At 42.9% G+C, this 18,282-nt stretch overlaps 1 protein-coding gene across 1 annotated transcript; it reads left to right on the top strand.

Annotated features, from left to right (window-relative positions):
* Nucleotides 1-9,311: 9,311 nt before the first annotated feature.
* On the top strand, nt 9,312-10,704 carry LOC147441446 (protein transport protein Sec61 subunit alpha-like). The gene is made up of 3 exons (XM_086483720.1): nt 9,312-9,782; nt 9,889-10,116; nt 10,211-10,704. Exons 1-3 carry the CDS (start codon nt 9,439-9,441, stop codon nt 10,326-10,328), a joined length of 690 nt encoding a protein of 229 aa, XP_086339846.1. The 5' UTR covers nt 9,312-9,438; the 3' UTR covers nt 10,329-10,704.
* Nucleotides 10,705-18,282: the final 7,578 nt, after the last annotated feature.

Here is an 18,282-nt window from a genome sequence, read left to right as displayed (position 1 = left end):
GACAAGTGTCCTTCTTTCCCTCTTGTGAGGTTAAGCTAGCACCCCACTTGCTTAAGCACAACCCTTGCCTGCTTGAGCAATGTGCCTCTACACTTGAGATGTGGCCCCTTTCCTTTCATAAGAGTATGGGTCCTTGGTGAGGTGCATACTTACTACACACATCCCTCCTTTGTACATAATGAGAAAACTTATATTTGGAAATCCAAGATCGAACCATACTGATGTGCTTCTAGCGTATCCAGGAAAGGTATCAAAAACCAAGTAAGAAACAATAACAAAAAATGTTAGCACAATCAGAAATCTATTTTCAATGACCGGATAAGCATTGATATCATTCATCATAATTGATGATTAATCTTAAGCTTAATCATTAAGTAAAAAAATGACACTGATAATTCTATAGAAAAGATGCAAATAGGTTAGGATTCATTGGATAATGGATTTGTAGAAATATTTCTATTTATGGACGTAGTACATGCAAATAGTAAAGGTGGCATGAAGCATCAAGCCGCACAATTTGTTTAGATGGCATATAGAGTGCAAGATGTAGAGAAGTTCTCTATAATTGAATGTAGGGTTAGACCTAACATTCACCCTCTTAAGCTTAACTTCATCCTTTTGAAGACGTTTAATATAGCGTTTCATTTCATTTCATTCTCTATGCTTGCTTCTGGGCAACTTCACCTGTGAAGGGATTACTATGTCAAAACTTTCCATGTGTCAGACCAACCAATGTTGTCTCTGTAAAGACCTTCAAAATGAGGGACAAGTACTCTTTAAGGTTTCAACTCATAGTTAACCTTCTACATGCCAAAAAGCATGCATGAGCTATGTTCCTCTAAATCCCTCTTTCTCTCGTCTTTGCATTCATCATCGTCATCACTGCTGACATATACATTGTATCTATCCCTAGAATCATTGTGCTTTTTGCGATTGTTTCAATCATTCATCTGTGTGGCTACAATTCCTCCTCCTCTCATGCTCTCTTCATCTTTCATACCTTCTCTTTTGTCAATCATGTCTATCATAATATCCATCATCGTGTAGATCATGCCTACTACAATATACATCAACATCTCTTCTACGACTTTTGCCATTGTGCTGACTATGGTGTTCCCGTTTGCTATGATGTCTACCACCACCATTGCTTTTGTGTTTTCTCTCATCTTTCAACTTAGCCTCATATAGTCAAGCTCCCTTTTTATCGTTACAACTCGTTCACGAGTTGCTTGAGGGACTACTCTTCTTCTCTATAAATGGCTCGTACTAACAATCTCTTCAAAGCAATGTCAACTAGGATGCTAGGTGGGCCAGCGAGGACTGAGGTAGGAAGAGATGGCTTGACATCTTATGAGCTTGATGTTGGGTGTTGCTTCAGACTGCACGGGGTCTTGTACTAGTAGATGGAAGCACCCCAATTGAGGCAATAGTCTAGATTTCAATCATCAGATGATTGAATTTGGGCCAAGTAACCCACTCCAGGATCTAGAAATTGAATGAAAAACCTCTTTAGGCTTACCAAGTAAAGAGTTGAGCCGCATTTTTATCATACAGATGAGTGGTAGGATGCAGGTCGCCCACTTCCTCTACTGTCACGGCTAGTGCCGTCGTCGGGCATTTCATCGTTGTCAATGCTATCCATATCCTCATATGAGGTGAAGCATACAGAGCTTGTAACTCGCCCACTTCCTCTTCTTCCTCTCCCTCTTTTTGAATCCAGCTTCCATAGCCGTCGCCACCTCTGCCTCCTCTTCCTCCACGTTCTCCTCTTTTGCCAATGGCTTTTAAAGCTCCCCACACTGGCTCATGGCATGCATGCGCAAGCTTGATGGTAATGTAGTCATAGATTATCTTATGCAAAAAAAAAAAGAATTATAAGGGGCTTGAATTTGTCGTGATGCAGATCCACTTGTCACTTGGTTTTGATCAAGGGCTGTTGTTGCACCAAGTGGCTTACTCCAAGCTCAAGAGAAAAGCACGTTAGGCTCACCAAGTAAAGAATTAGGGTTGTATAAGGAATTTGTCTTAGGTGTAAAGTGCATGAGAAATCTTTAGTTCATCTTTTTGTTAATTGAAAATTTAGATAATTTGCAATGTTGAGACTTCTTTAAGCAACTAGAGATCTCCATTGCTGGGGGAGTGTCACTTTATGGATGGTCCATTATGGACCTGCCTTAGGGGTACCTATTTATGGCATAGAAAGCTCTGTTTGGTAAAGCTCACTCTCCATCAGCTGTTTCATTGTCCATTAAATAGGTTTATATTATGGTTTCTTCAGCTGCAAACATTGAGGTCAAAGAGACTCCAAAGATCATCTGATGGCAAAGATGGAGGAATGCTATCTTCTACTTGTGTGAACCCTACATGATGTATCTGATTTTGAGATAATGTTCCCTTCTATCATTATGAATTTTCGCCATGTTTTTTCTTCCCCCTTTGAGCTATTCTCTCTCACCCAGGATGGCCCCTATCCTACCTTAGGGACAGTTGCATTTTTCCCTTACTCTTAATTCAATTTCAGCTATTTTTCCAAAGAAAAAAACGGTATAGTTTGCTAACATAAGGTAGGCGGGCTAACCCCCGCACGTGGGAATCCCCCTTAAATGCTGGAAAATGCTTCCTACCTTATTTTCTTAGGGCCTTTACACATTGTATCGTTGCCTGCCATATTGTTAGCTTCCAACCAGTAAAAGAAAGCCAACAAGGAAATTGGCGGACTCAGCATTACACACTATGTGTAAGAAACTAGGCAACTAGGCTCTGGTAGATCCTCCTCCCAACCTCCCTTTATAGGGTGGGCTCCTAGCCCCTTGCCCTAGATGGATCCCCTGTCCACATTGCCTAGCCCGGCCTGTGGCCGTTGGCCCGTGGCCGTAGTACTTGCCTAGCCTAGTTCTTAGGGTACAAGACCCGTGTCCTGACATTACTCCCCCCTTAAAGAAGAGTTTTCGTCCTCAAAAACAAAAGTGGGAAACTTCTTCTTAAGAACACTAATGTTTTCCCAAGTGGCACCTTCTTCAGGTCGGTCTTTCCACTTGATTAAGGCTTGTTGTCGTACATGATGGCATGTACGCAACTCAGGCAAATCCATAACACGTTCAGGTTCATGCGGTAACGTAGGAGGTTCAATGTAATCAACCAAAACCTGTTGGTCGATGACGTTGTCGTCCCCATGTAACCGCTTTCGTAAACGGATAACATGAAACACCGGATGAATACGAGAGTGTGATGGGAGTAGTAGCTTGTAGGCGCGATCACCAACTCGCTTGAGTATTTTGAAAGGCCCACAATACCGGGGAGATAATTTAGGTGTCGGTCCAGTTTTCAGACTTTCTGAATGTTCTGGCACACATAAAAATACTTCCTCCCCTTCTTCGAAGGTAACTTGCCGACGTTTCTCATCAGTGTATTTCTTATACCGATCCTGTGCTTGTCGGACATTCTGACGAGCAAGGTTTCAGCATATCCATGTGGTCTTAGAGAAAATCCTTTACCTGTTGAAGTTTTTCGGTTGCCAACCCCACCGTAACTGGTGACCTAGGTTGAAACCCGTACATTAGCATGAAAGGACTGAAGCCCGTAGTGACATGCTTAGAACTGTTGTAGGCAAACTCGAGAATAGGTAAGTATTCTTCCCAGTCTGTCTGTTTTTTGCTAACGTATGCTCTTAGCATATCCTCTAGCACTTGGTTAACCCGTTTCGTTTGACCATCTGTTTTTGGATGGTCAGCTCTACTGAGGTTGAGTTGTGTACCCAATCGTTTAAATACAGCTCGCCAGAAGTGGCTGTTAAACTTTGGGTCACGATCACTAACAATATTACTTGGCAACCCATACAATTTGTATAGATTGTCCACAAATAATTTTGCTAGTTCTGGTGTCTTAACCATTGATTTGGTCGGAATAAACTTACATAGTTTAGTCAACCTGTCTACGACCACCCATACTGAGTCATGACCTCGTATAGTGGTTGGTAAACCTACTATGAAATCCATGGAGATACTTTCCCATTTTCCATTGGGAATTTCCAAGGGATGTAAGAGTCCTCCTGCTTTCAGGCGCTCTGCTTTGTTAACTTGACATTTCTGGCAATGCAAGACATAAGCTTGAACAAAACCACGAAGACGTACCTGGCCAGTAAAACTGTCGTCGTACGAGAGAGTAAGCTTTTCTAATCCCCGGGTGCCCTGCACTTGGACTATCATGACATTCATAAAGAATTTGGCGCCGAATGTCTGTGTCCATCGGTACACAAACTCTCCCCTAGTGGAGTAGGTACCCATTGTCTATGGTAAAATGCTTCCATCGATGTAGTTCATCACTTGATAAAGGAGAACTAGGTGTGGAGGTTAACTGTGCACTACCTGCATTGGAGTGGGAAGGATCCCTCTTTTGAACATGGCTCCACACTTTGGAATATGTTTCATCTTGCTCATATTTTCCCTTGAGAGAATCTAAAAATTCACTACGAAATTCTGTGAACAATAACGAATTAATCTCTGGCATTCGACTGAGAGCATCTGCCACTATATTGTATCGGCCTTTGCGATACCTTAACTTGGCGTCATATTCCTGAAGGATCTCGGCCCACCTGGCTTTTCAACCCTTTAAGTCTGTTTGTTGTGTAAACCATTTGATGCTTTCATGGTCAAACACAATCTCGAACTGAGCACCATACAAATAGTGACGCCATGTCTTTAAGACAGACACTATTGCATAAAGTTCACGTTCGTAAGCATAATAATTCTGCTGAGCTGCATCCAGCTTCTTAGTTTCAAATGCAATTTGCCGTCTGTCATGTAACATGACTGCTCCAATAGCACGGTCACTGGCATTCGTTTCCAAAACGAATGGTTTTAAAGGATCGACAATAGCTAGTATAGGAGCTGTAGCTAATTCATCCTTGAGTGTTTCAAAACTTTGCTGTTGAGCGGCACCCCACTGAAAAGACCTTCCTTTGCCTTTTAGTTGGTCCGTCATAGGTACAGCAAGGTGAGCATAGTTTTTAACGAACCTTCGGTAAAAACCTGCAAAGCCTAAAAAATTCTGTAATTCTTCCAGATTTTTAGGAGGTGGCCATTTTCGGATGGTATCCACTTTGGATTGATCCATGCACAGGCCATTTGCTGAAATAACATGACCTAAATAATGAATTTCTTCCTTGAGAAAATCACATTTAGATTCCTTGGCATATAATTTGTTTGCACGTAACAACTCAAACACCTGTCTGAGATGCTGCAAGTGCTCTTCTTCAGAAGCAATATAAACTAGTATGTCATCGAGGAACACAATGACAAATTTGCCCAGATATGGTTTCAAGACACTATCCGTAAGTGTCATGAAAGTTGCGGGCGCATTGGTTAACCCAAAGGGCATCACCAAAAACTCATAATGTCCAAACCGTGTTCGGAATGCAGTCTTAGGGATATCAACAAGCCGAATACGGACTTGGTGATATCCTGACCTCAAATCAATTTTTGAAAAAATTCGTTTATGCGTTAACTTGTCAAATAACTCATCGACCCTTGGCAACGGGTATTTGTTCTTAATTGTCACCGCATTTAAACCTCGGTAGTCTACGCACATGCGCATACTACCGTCCTTTTTCTTCACCAAAAGTATGGGCGAAGCCCATGGTGAAGAACTGGGTTGTATAAACCCTCTGCTAAGGTAGTCAGCAAGCTGACATTCCACTTCAACAGCCTCTGAGTAACTCATACGGTATGGTGGTTTACTAACAGGCTTACAGCCTACAGCCACGTCAATGCCATGTTGCAATGAACGTGTCGACGGTAAACCTGATTGCAAATCATTAGGAAAAACATCTTGAAATTCCTTCAACAATTTTTGTAACTGATTAGCAACATTTGCTTGTGTAGAATCAGAAATTGGTGGAATAGAGGAGAGAGAAGCATGCGGGGTTGAGGAATGTTCAACAGAATATGGATTGGAAAGAAAATGAGACAGTGAGTAACACAATAAAACCTGTTCTATTTCATTATCAGAAACGAGCTGCATCAGCTCAGCAGTACAAATCAGTGGCGATGATGGAATATCCTTTTCTCCTAACAACAACACATGTGCGCCATGGGAATCAAACATCAAACTGTTGTGCTCGTAGCTACGCTTCAGTGATGGACCTAGGCTATGCAACCACTCCCTACCAAGAACCACATCAGCCCTTTCTATGTTCATAACTTGAAAATCCAAACAAGTAGAGTACCCTTGTACTTCCAATGGAACAGCTCTGCATTGAGTATCCCATACTTCACTGTCATGTCCATTCATTCATCATTGCTACCTTGTAGCGGTGGGTACTCGGAGTTTGAGGCAATTTGAGTTTTTTCACCAATCCATAATTGATGAAATTGTGCGTAGCACCGTCATCTACCAAGATGCGCACCTTGTGCCCTTGCAGATATCCGTGCATGCGTACTAAATCATGTGGTCCAAAGGTCTGTTGCCACATGGAAGCTGTGAGACAGCATTCATGCACCACCTCAGTGTGTGTTACTTCCACTGTAGAAAATTTGGAGGAAGACTCGAGTGGTAGTAGTTGCACCGTGTGCACTGCTTTCTCCTTCCCCTGGGCAGCAGATTTCCCCTTGGGACAATCCTTTTTGCCATGGCCTCTTCCTAAGCATTGAAAAAATAGCTTCTCTTTCTTTGCCTTATCAAAATCCTCAGGAGAGAGAGGATCCCTGGACCCCTTGGGTTTTTTAGATGCATCTGAATTACCAACTATAAATTTTCGTTTATTGTGCCCGTACTGAGTGCGTGTATTATTATGTGTACTAGCAGGCACATGACTATTGTGTGTTTTCTTATCATCAGGGTCATCATGAATATGTGCTTTCACTATGGCTTCCTCAAGTGTTTTAGGGTCCTGAGATTTGACGTACTTCTTAAGTTCTGGAGTCAGACCTCGTATGAACCCTTGTACTTGCTGAAAGGTATCCAATCCTTACAACTTGAGGATAATGTCCCGATAGTGAGAGATATATTCAAGGAGGGATGGATATTGACGCATGGAACATGTATCCCAGTCGGTCCAATTCCGATCTGCCTCATTTGTAGGAAAAAACTCCTTGCTGAACATTGTTTCAAAGGCTGCCCAACTCTGTGGTATAATGTTCTTCTCCTTGAGAGACATCCACCATTTGTAGGCCTTGCCTTCCAGAGTTAAGCTCGTTTGCAGAGCCCTTACTGCATCCGGAGTGCGCCGTAAGGCGTGAATTCCATCCCATTTACTGAGGAAGATGGTCACTGCATCCTTATTGCGGTCCCGGTCTTCGCCTTTGAAAACTGGTGGTTTGAAATTTTTCAATAAATTATCTACCTCTTTGGCAGTGAGAGTATGCAGTGTTTCATTAATTGGGCCTTGCCCTTGTGTTCCGACGTGCTCATGCAGGTGAGTGTCAGCTAGACCCTTGGTCTGCTGTTGCAGCAATTGAATGACTAAATTAGAAATTTTAGTAACATTTTCATTTAAAGCCTTAAAATTTTCGTGCATGACCGTCATGCGTGTCTGAAGTGCACGAAATTCTTGAATATCGAGCAATTCATAAGTATCTTCTCCTGCCGTAGCGTCGCGGGTACTCTCCTTGAGAGTATCCGGCCGCGAGCCATTGTTGGCAGGGTCGGGAATACTTTGCTCAAAATCGAAGGTCATGTTGATATCCGAATCCATGGCTACACAGTGTAGTGTAAGAAGTAATCATAAAAAAAATACCTGATGTTGGTCTCCCTTGCACAGTACAGCTACTCCGTGTCGTAGCAGTAAAGCGTCGTGCTACTCCGCCTTGATTTCAAAAAATACTCCCGTAGTTGTAGCTTGCACCGTAACCGAATAATTTGCAAGAAAGAATCCCTTGGAATATCACCAAGTCGATTTCACCCAAGAGCAGCGGAAAAATATAGAGCAAATCGACAATCGATGATTCACTCGAAGGTACAGAGCAAATTTGAGCGGCCAATAATCGGGTTTGCGTTGTATGCAATACACCAATTAATCTTTGAAATGTGTCGACGAAATTCGCAGCCCCGACAAGAAGCGTGAATAGACGAATCACTGTGGAGTGATTTCTGATGGGGCTTGCATCATATGCAAGAAGGCAAAACGGAAAGAATTTCGACCAATTGATGGCTTGTCAAGACGTCCAAAAGTTGTGTGCAGCAAATTTGGACTGCTAAGGATGTCGCAATCAATCAGCAACTTATGTTGATGATGGCCACCGAATCGGAGAAGAGAACAGTGACCAAAAGAAGGCTTGCCGAGCAAGGCCCACCTGGTTTTTCTGTGGGAAGGGCCACTATGATGGCCGAGACCAAAATCGAATGGCCAAAGGCCTTCAAAGGCCTTTTTTTAAAGTTTGAAATGCTTACTGTGTTGAGAGTAGGCAGTGAGGTCGATTGACGACGAGGGTGAAGATGGCACCGTGTGCCTTGCACAGGCCGGCTACGGCCGAGAAGAGGTGGCGCAACTCCCTGTAGCCTGAGGGCACCCCGTTCAAGCCCAGCACCCCTCGGTTTCATGCACCGTAGGCTCCCGTCCAAAAAAGGAAAGTCGGCCCGTTTTGGCAAGTGGCCCGGCTAAATTTAGAAAAGTTTCTAAAAAGCAGTGGTTCTCACCAAAAGGGGCATGCTTTTAGGGGCCAAAGATGACCACGCCTAGAGAGAGAGTGGAAGAGAGTCCCAAGCTCTGATACCAGTGTAAGAAACTAGGCAACTAGGCTCTGGTAGATCCTCCTCCCAACCTCCCTTTATTGGGTGGGCTCCTGGCCCCTTCCCCTAGATGGATCCCCTGTCCACATTGCCTAGCCCGGCCCGTGGCTGTAGTCCTTGCCTAGCCTAGCTAGTTCTTAGGGTGCAGGACCCGTGTCCTGACACTGTGCATGACGAAATCCATGCTGATAGCCACACAAGCACCCAATTCTCCATGGTTTTGGATGGCACCCCGAGGCTGCCCATATTCGGCGTCTGCTCTGGCATCCAATTAGAGAAATTTGCTTTTGTATTTGCTTCTTTTTGAGTGTGTGTAAGCATCTCTCTCTCTCTCTCTCTCTCTCTCTCTCTCTCTCTCTCTCTCTCTCACAAGGCCACTAAAACCACAATCTTCTCTTTTGTGTATACAAAAATTTGATTTTTTGCGAAAATTGGTTGCCCGCTATTTTTATCAGGCCGCTATGTCTTGGGCAGATTACCGCTTGGCCACGACAAAAGCAAAATTCAACACGTGAGTTTGAACTTTGAAGGAAGCTTTTATCCTACAAGGTCGTATTTTTGCTGACCGACACAAAAGCACAAAGCATGTCACTCAGGCAACATTGATCGATTACAATTTACGAGTACGTGTACGCAGCCATCAGACCTGCTCGAGAAAGAAGACCGGTAAAGAGCCTGCACGCGAACGTGAGAAAGAGTTTTTGAGACGGAGCCATGGGAGGCGGGTTTAGGGTTTTGCACTTAGTACGACCCTTTCTCTCCGTTCTTCCAGAGGTTGAGACCGCTAATCGCAGACTGCCGTTCCGCGAGAAGGTGATGTATACCGTATTAGCCCTTGCTATTTTTCTTATTTGCAGCCAGCTTCCGCTCTATGGAATCCATTCAACAACGGGGTCCGACCCCTTCTATTGGATGCGTGCCATCATGGCTTCTAACAGAGGAACTGTAATGGAGTTGGGCATCACTCCCCTTGTCACATCAAGCATGATTATGCAACTAGTTGCAGGCGCAAAGCTTATCGATGTTGACAACAATGTTAAGGAGGATCGAGCGCTACTGTAAGGACTTGTAGCATTGGTCTTATTATTTGATCAATTCACAGTTTCATGTCTTTGCCGATGTGTATGGATGGTTACTATGTGCATGTGGTTCTGTCTAAATCAGGAATGGTGCGCAAAAGCTTTTAGGAATAATGATCACCATCGGAGAGGCAGTTGCCTATGTGCTTTCTGGCATGTATGGGGACATCAGCAATTTAGGTGCTGCCAATGCGATTCTGGTGGTCATGCAGCTATTTTGTGCTGGCATCATTGTGATGTGCCTTGAAGAGCTTCTGCAGAAAGGATATGGTCTAGGCTCTGGAAGCTCTCTTTTCATTGCGACTAACATCTGGTAGAGTATCGATCGTCTGAGGTTCAATAGATCAATCATAATGCGGGTAAAAAGGGATTGTTTGTTTGATCCTGTGTTTGATGGATGTCTGCAGTGAGAACATAATTTGGAAGATATTCAGTCCGACAACGACTAACACTGGTTGTGGCGCCAAGTTTGAGGGGGCTTTTAATGCTCTGGTTCACACTTGGACTCCTCATGCAATAGACTAGAGGGTGAGCTTTAATTCAGTGTCGAAACCTTCTTACAAAATGTCAGTGTGCTTCCTCTTCATCATCTTCGTCATTGTTTGTGAGGTTGATGTTGCCTTTCTCTCTGTTTTGAGTCCTCTTAAAACACTTTGAGAGTGTATGTCCAAGTTTTCCACATAAGGTGCATGGTTTGACCTTGAAACAATTGCTCAAATTGCGATTATACTTGCCACATTGCTTGCACTTTACTTTCTGCATAACAAAATATCGAGTGATGCAAAGCTATCCCTGGCTTCTTCTCCTCATCTTCAAGTGAGTTGACATCATCTTCAAACTTTGGAGTGGGTTCCTTCTCCTTTAGCACCCTTACAATTTGATCATATTCAGTAGGCAGTGCCTTAAGCAAGACGGCAAGTTTATCATCATCATCTACTTTAGCATCAGGAATACTAATTGAGTGCAAATGAAGTTTGATAATGAGGGTTGCAACGTTTTCATGTGACTCCATAAGAAGCCCATAACGTTACATTCTTAGGCTAATTTTAAAGTGTTTAGCCTTTGCTCCAAATATTTGTGGGTGACAACTTCTCCCATGCTTGTAGTGAAGTGCTACATTCATCTATGTAATGTAGATAATGCCGTGATAATAATGCCTAGGGCTTGCTCATCAAGTATTCCTTCACTTTAACTTACCATGTGTGGAAATTTGGCCCATTAAACCCATGGTGATGGATCCGTCTTACTTGAGCGACTCTCTCAAGCAATGTCTAATCTCCAAATACAAGAGATTTAAAATTAAGAGCCTTATTTAACAATTTTTTAGCATAAGCTTCGTAGTCTTCATTGATGTGGTTCTCTCCAACCTCCTCAATTGGTGATGAATTCGTAGTCGGTCTTCGAGAGTCCATCCACCAAAACTCTTGGTACTATTGCCTTGTAATCATTGGTTTGTGTGTCTTCAAAATGCCTGGTTGATTTATAGAGTTACACCTTAACAGGTGGTTGTGAAGTTGACTTGATGAGAGGTAACTCAAAAGCAAAGGTGTGAAAGCTCTCCTAAATTAAATAAAACCACGTGGAGGAGATAAGCTACATGTGGTGATCACTAGCCAATTCTACGAGCCAAATTCCAATTATGAGCTTACTAGGAGTGGCAGATTTAAGCCCTTGTTGGTGAGGGTGTTGCAAGCAAAATCTGGGGCATAAAATGATTGTGCATGTGAGTTGATGGGGTGGTTGACTTCTTCAACAATAGGTGTGCCTTTAGATAGGGTCAGCATCGAATTCACCAAGCTTGACAACATGCGAATTTCACAGTAAACAGGGACCTATGGGAAGTGGTGATTTGTCCAAGCAAAGTTGCCTAGGGTGAGCAAAGCCGCCAAGTGTGATGGGAGTGGATTGGTGGTGAATAGGGAGGTTGGTGGTGAGCGGTGAAAAAATAGTTGTTTTGATTAATTAGAAATCGAGTCTAATAATAGCTAAATAAGCCCTACATTACGCTCTAATACCTTAGGATGGACAAGTATTTCTAGCATTCATCATAATTGATGATTTATCTTAAGCCTAATTAACTAAGAAATGACACTCATAATTATGTACAAAAGATCCAAATAGACGAGGATTCATTGGATAATACAAATGACCTCCATTTATAGATGGAGTGGTGCATGCAAGTAGTAGAGGGTGTTGGAATTACGGTTGCAGAGAAACACACACAACTTGGAAAAGACGAAGGAAGCTCAAGGCACACAATAGAGAGTGTTACTTAGTGTGCAATGGAAAGATAGATAGCCCTAGAGTGATGGGCGTATATACAATGCACGGGGGAAAAAACTTCCTAAAGAGGGAAAAAATGCCCCGGCGGTCCTAGTGTGTTCACACACATCACTACCACATGTATATGATAACAAATCGCCCCTAGAGTGATGCAGTGAACGAGAGCTGGCACATGAGTAAAGGGAAGTGTCATGCCCTGAGGACAGGATCAGTCCACAAAGGGGAGTAAGCCCAAAGCTTTGCGGAAAGCTTCAAGCTTCTCACGAGACAATGCCTTTGTGAAAAGATCTGCAAGGTTGTCTTGTGTTGGCACATAAGCCAAGCTGATCTCTCCTGTTGAGAGCCTCTCCCTAACATAGTGGTAATGCACCTCAATGTGCTTTGTGCGAGCATGAAAAACTGGGTTCCTCGCAACTGCCAATGCGCTCTGACTGTCAGTGTAGATAGTGTTGGCAGTGTCCTGTCCAACAACCAAATCAGCCATAAGGCATCTGAGCCATATACACTCAACCGTAGTTGTGAAGATTGCCCTGTACTCAGCCTCACAACTCGAAGTGGCCACAACAGGTTGCTTCTTGCTCAACCATGATATACATGAACTGCCAAGCATGAAACAAAAACCACTTGTGGACACTCGCGTGTCAAAACAACCAGCCCAATCTGAGTCCGAAAAAGCATGTAAGTCTGGCGGCAATGATCCCGCCTTGGGATAAAACAAGCCAAGATGTAAAGTGCCACTAAGGTAGTGGAAAATCCTCTTGACAGCCTGCCAATGCTTAGACCCTGGGCTATGCATAAATCTGTTGACCTGTGAGACTGCAAACTGAATATCCGGCCTCGTGTTGCATACATAAATGAGGCAGCCAACAGCAGTTTGGTAAAGAGTGATATCAGCAGGATCACCAGCATCATGTAGACTCAACTTCAAACCTGTTTCCATGGGAGTGGCAATAGGTTTGCAATCCTCAAGTCCAAACTTACATAGCAATGTCTCTATGTAACTTTTCTGACACAAGGCAATACCACCATCACACTGCTTAAACTGTATACCCAAATAATGATGCAACAGCCCCAAATCTTTCATCTTGAAAGTAGAATTCAAATCAGCCTTAAATTCAACAATATGTCTCTCATTTGGTCCAGTGATCAGCAAATCATCAACATAAAGAACCACAATGAGAAGTACATCACCCTCATGCTTTATATACAATATGCTTTCTGTTGGACTGTTACGAAAGCCTTGTTTGACCAAATGAGTGTCAGCTTTCTCATACCAAGCACGAGGAGATTTCTTCAACCCATACAAACCCTTGTTACAATTGCATACTTTGTCCTCAAATATGTCACCATTCAAGAAAGTAGTAACAATGTCTGATTGATGTGCATCCCAACCAAAATGAGCTGCCAATGCACATAGAAAACGCACAGTAGTCATACGACAAGTGGGAGCAAAAGTCTCTTCATAATCTATGCCTTTTTGTTGTGCATAACCCTTTGCAACAAGTCGAGCCTTATGGCGATCGATCTCACCATCCGGCTTGCGTTTCAACTTGTAAACCCACTTCGTACCAATGGCCTTTTTGCCAGGAGGCAAATCACATAAAGTCCATGTGTCATTTTCTATAAGTGCATCATATTCTGATTGCATGGGAGCCATCCAATTTTTTGAATTTTGTGCTTCATCAAAAGTCAGAGGCTCCTCAACATCATGTAAGCTAGAAACAGCCAAAGCATAACAATCTGATGCATAAGATGCATGGCGAGAGCCTGAACGAGTACGACTAGACAAAGGTGCATCCAATTTACTGTCACGCAATGTGTGCACCAGCCATTTTGGCATACCTCTAGCCTGCTCATTTTCAGCCCTTTCCTCATCAAGTACATCATGTATATCTGCATCAGTAATAGGCTGATCTAGAACATTTTCAGAAACCTCCATAGGTTGTACATTTGCCTCATTGAAACTTACATTCGTATTTCCACCACTGAAAAGAGGCAACAAAGTGTCATAAATGTCCTGTGAGCTTACATTACTGTCTTTAGTACATGACAACAAGGGATGAACAGAGTCTTCCACAAACACTACATCCCGAGAAACCAGAATACGTTTTGTTTGCAGATGATACAACTTGTAACCTTTGCTTTCAGCACTATAACCAAAAAAAATACATTTGACAGCCTTATCATCCAATTTTCTGCGCTGCACTTGTGGCACCAAAGCATATGCCAAACAACCAAAAACACGCATGTGCTCAATAGAAGGTTTTCTATCATGCCATGCTTCATATGGAGTAATAGACTGCAAAGCTTTCGTAGGACACCTGTTAAGTACATAAGTGGCACACATAATGGCCTCAAGCCAAAAAGAATGCGGCAAAGCTTGACTTTTGACCATACATCGTGCCATTTTCGTTAGTGACCTGTTTTTCCTCTCAGCAACACCATTTTGCTGAGGTGTATAAGGCACTGTACATTGGTGTTTTATCCCACGACTAGCCAGAAATGCATTAAATTCATGAGACATATACTCCCCCCCTCGATCGGAACGGAGGGTGCCCATAGTACATTTCGAAACATTTTCAGCCATAGCCAGAAATTGTTTGAAGCACATAAAAACTTCGGACTTCGCTTTAAGCGGAAATATCCATGCATGCCTGGAGTAATCATCAATGAAAGTCACGAAGTACAGGTAATTGCCCAAGGAAGGAGTTTGCATGGGCCCACAAACATCACTATGCACAAGCTGCAACCTGCATGTGGCCCGAACTGAACCATCCTTTGGAAACTTAGAATGCTGCATCTTACCGAAAATACAGCCTTCACAAACATGTTTGATAGGTGCTTCAAGAGGCGGCAAAGAAGCAACCATATCAGATTTCTGCAAACGCAGCAAACTTGCAAAATTCAGATGACCAAAACGTGCATGCCAAAGTTTTGCATCTGAAATAGCCCTTGAATCTGCAACAGCATTTGCAAAATTTTGTCCACACTTGTCATACAAAGTGAGCTTATACAGCCCACGGCACAAAAGGCCAGATGCAACAATTTCATCACCAAAACTGAGATCATGAACTTTACATCTATCATCCACAAATTTGACTACAAGTCCAAGTCTAGCAAGTGCGGATACAGACAAGAGATTCTTCTTGATCCCAGGTACATAAAGTGCATCAACACGTGTGAAAGAACTGCCATTAGCAGTAGTAAGCACAATCTTTCCAACTCCCTGAACTGGATAAGAGGCATTGTTGGCACAAGTGGCTGAATTCCCATGAGGGATAGACTCGAGAGAGGTAAACAATTCACGATGTGAGGTAATGTGCTTTGTAGCACCACTGTCGAAATACCACACGTGTGAATCTGCAACAACTAATAAGCATGCATCATGGACATCAGGATTGTAAGTGCACTCTGCACTAAACGCCCATTCTACATCAACATCAGCAGCACAGTCTCCTTTCATAGAAGACTCAACAATGGCTGCATTTGTAGTGGAACCAGCATTTGTAGTGGAACCACCCTCTTTCTTCTTAGCCTCTTTGGTCTTCAACTTAGGACACGACTTGATCAAGTGATCATTGGCTTTACAATAATGGCAACGCATCTTCTTTTTGCCCTTATCACCAGAATTGCCAGACGAAGTGCTGCCAGCAGAAGCATTAGGAACAAAATTTTTGCCATTCACAGCAGAACCATAAGAAGTGGCTGCATTGTTGTAACCACCCTTTCTTTGAGAAGCAATAAAAGCCTGTTCAACTGCACACCTCCTAGTCCTGTTTTTTCGAGAAAGTGACTCTTGCAACACCAATGTACATAATGCATCAAACTTGACAACTTCAGGATTTCCTTGGGTCATCAGTCTCCAAGTACTAGCAAAACTCTGGTAGGAATCTGGTAAGGCATCAAGAACAGTCTGCACAAGGGAACTGTCTGAAATGACTTCACCTGCAGAAATAAGCTGCTCATTGATATCCTTGACACCAGCAAGGAAAGTGTCCATATCATCTTCCTCATGCATAATCTTCGATTCCAGCTCTTTACGCAGCAAAGAAATTTTAGCCTCACAGACAATGCAATCAATGCATGAGCCTGCGCATCCTTAACATCCCAATGAGCTTGTTCTACCGTAGGCAAAACAACTCTAACAGCTGCAATCCTTGCAGCAAGACCTGCAACATCCTCAACATCGCCTACATCCTCAGAACCAGGACGTACATCAATGCCCTGCACAATGTTCCAGACACCTTTTGACACAAGAACATGTTGCATCATATAAGCCCACATAGGGTAGTTGTCCCCATCCAACTTGTCCTCAACAACAAACATCTTAAACACAACTGTGTTGTTGTTGTCAGCCATGGCAAATGTTGCACTTGATGTGAAAACTGTCCGAAAATAGGAGAAATGGAGCGGGAACAACCTATGCTATATAGCACAAACCGTAGAAGACTATAAGGCACCTGTTATGCAGAAAACGGCACTGACAAAAATTCTGCACAAAATAACGAAATAGCTTGTGCAGTACTGTCTGTAGTGGAAACGGAGGCCGAAATGAGCCCAAATCAAAATTCTGAGTACACCAAGCTCTTCGAGTTCTCCCAAAATTTTTGTCGACCTGCGAATGCTCGCCAAAGCTCACTGAAATCGGAGAAAGTGAGCAGGCATGTGCTGGAGCAGCTGGCGACTAAGTCCGGGAGGACGTGACCTGCTTTGATACCAATTGTTGGAAGTAGGATTGCAGAGAAACACACACAGCTTGGAGAAGACGAAGGAAGCTCAAGGCACACAATAGAGAGTGTGTTTCTTTAGAATGGTTTTAGAATCTTTATTATGCACCTTTGCTAGGAGAAGATGTTGCCATTTGAAACTTGGTACTTTAACCTATAAATAAAATTTTATATTAAGCATGGAGCATCTCCAGTTTGACCAAGACATCTACATCATCAACTATACGATAACAAGTATCTATATAAAATATGACGAGAATAACTTCCATTATTATTTAATACTAAAATCAAAACCTCTTGAAACTGCCCTTCAAATAAGGTTGTAGGGAAACACACATATCTTGGAGAAGACGAAGGAAGCTCAAAGCACACAGCAGAGAGTAGTTTTACTTATTGTGCAATGGAAAGATAAGATATTCCTAGATTGATGGGTGTATATACAATGCACGGCGGCCCTAAGTGTGTTCACACACATCACTACCCTATATGTGTGGTAACAAAACCCCCTTGTAAGTGATGCAGTGAACGAGATTTGGCACATAGAGTATAGGGAAGTGCCATGCCTTGAGGACATGATCAATCCACAAAGTGAAGTAAGCCCAAAGCTTTGAGGAAAGCTTAAAACTTCTCACGAGCAAATTCCTTTGTGAAAAGATCTGCAAGGTTGTCCTATGTTGGCACATGAGCCAAGATGATCTCTCCTGTTGAGAGCCTCTCTTTGACATAGTGGTAATGCACCTCAATGTGCTTTGTTCGAGCCTGAAAACCTAGGTTCCTCACAACTGCCAATGTACTCTGATTGTCAGTGTAGATAGTGCTAGCGGTGTCATGTCCAACACCCAAATCATCCATAAGGCATCTGAGCCATACACACTCAACCGTAGCTGTGAAGACTGCCCTGTACTCAGCCTCACAACCAAACGTGGCCACAGTAGGTTGCTTCTTGCTCAACCATGATATGCATGAATTGCCAAACATGAAACAATAACCACTAGTGGACACTCGTGTGTCATAACAACCAACCCAATCCAAGTCAAAAAAAGCATGTAAATCTGGTAGCAATGATCCCCCCTTGGGATAAAATAAGCCAAGATGTAAAGTGCCACTCAAGTAGCGAAAGATCCTCGCGACAGCCTGCCAATGCTTAAATCCTGGGCTATGCATAAATTTGTTGACATGTGAGACTGCAAATTGAATATTACATACATAAATAAGGCATCCAACAACAATTTGGTAAAGAGTGACATTGACAGGATCACCAGTGAAGACTCAATTTTAAACCTATTTCCATGGGAGTGGCAATACGTTTGCAATCCTGAAGTGCAAACTTACATAGCAATGATTCTATGTAACTTGTTTGACACAAGGCAATACTACCATCACACTGCTTAAACTGTATGCCCAAGTAATGATGTAGCAACCCCAAATCTTTCATCTTGAAATTAGCATTCAAATCAGTCTTAAATTCA

Source organism: Adiantum capillus-veneris, chromosome 15, assembly GCF_014529385.1.
Source record: "Adiantum capillus-veneris isolate H3 chromosome 15, ASM1452938v2, whole genome shotgun sequence".
Classification (NCBI taxonomy): Eukaryota; Viridiplantae; Streptophyta; class Polypodiopsida; order Polypodiales; family Pteridaceae; genus Adiantum; species Adiantum capillus-veneris.
The sequence above is the reverse complement of the archived record's forward strand: the minus strand, read 5'-3'. Positions and strand labels throughout refer to the sequence as shown.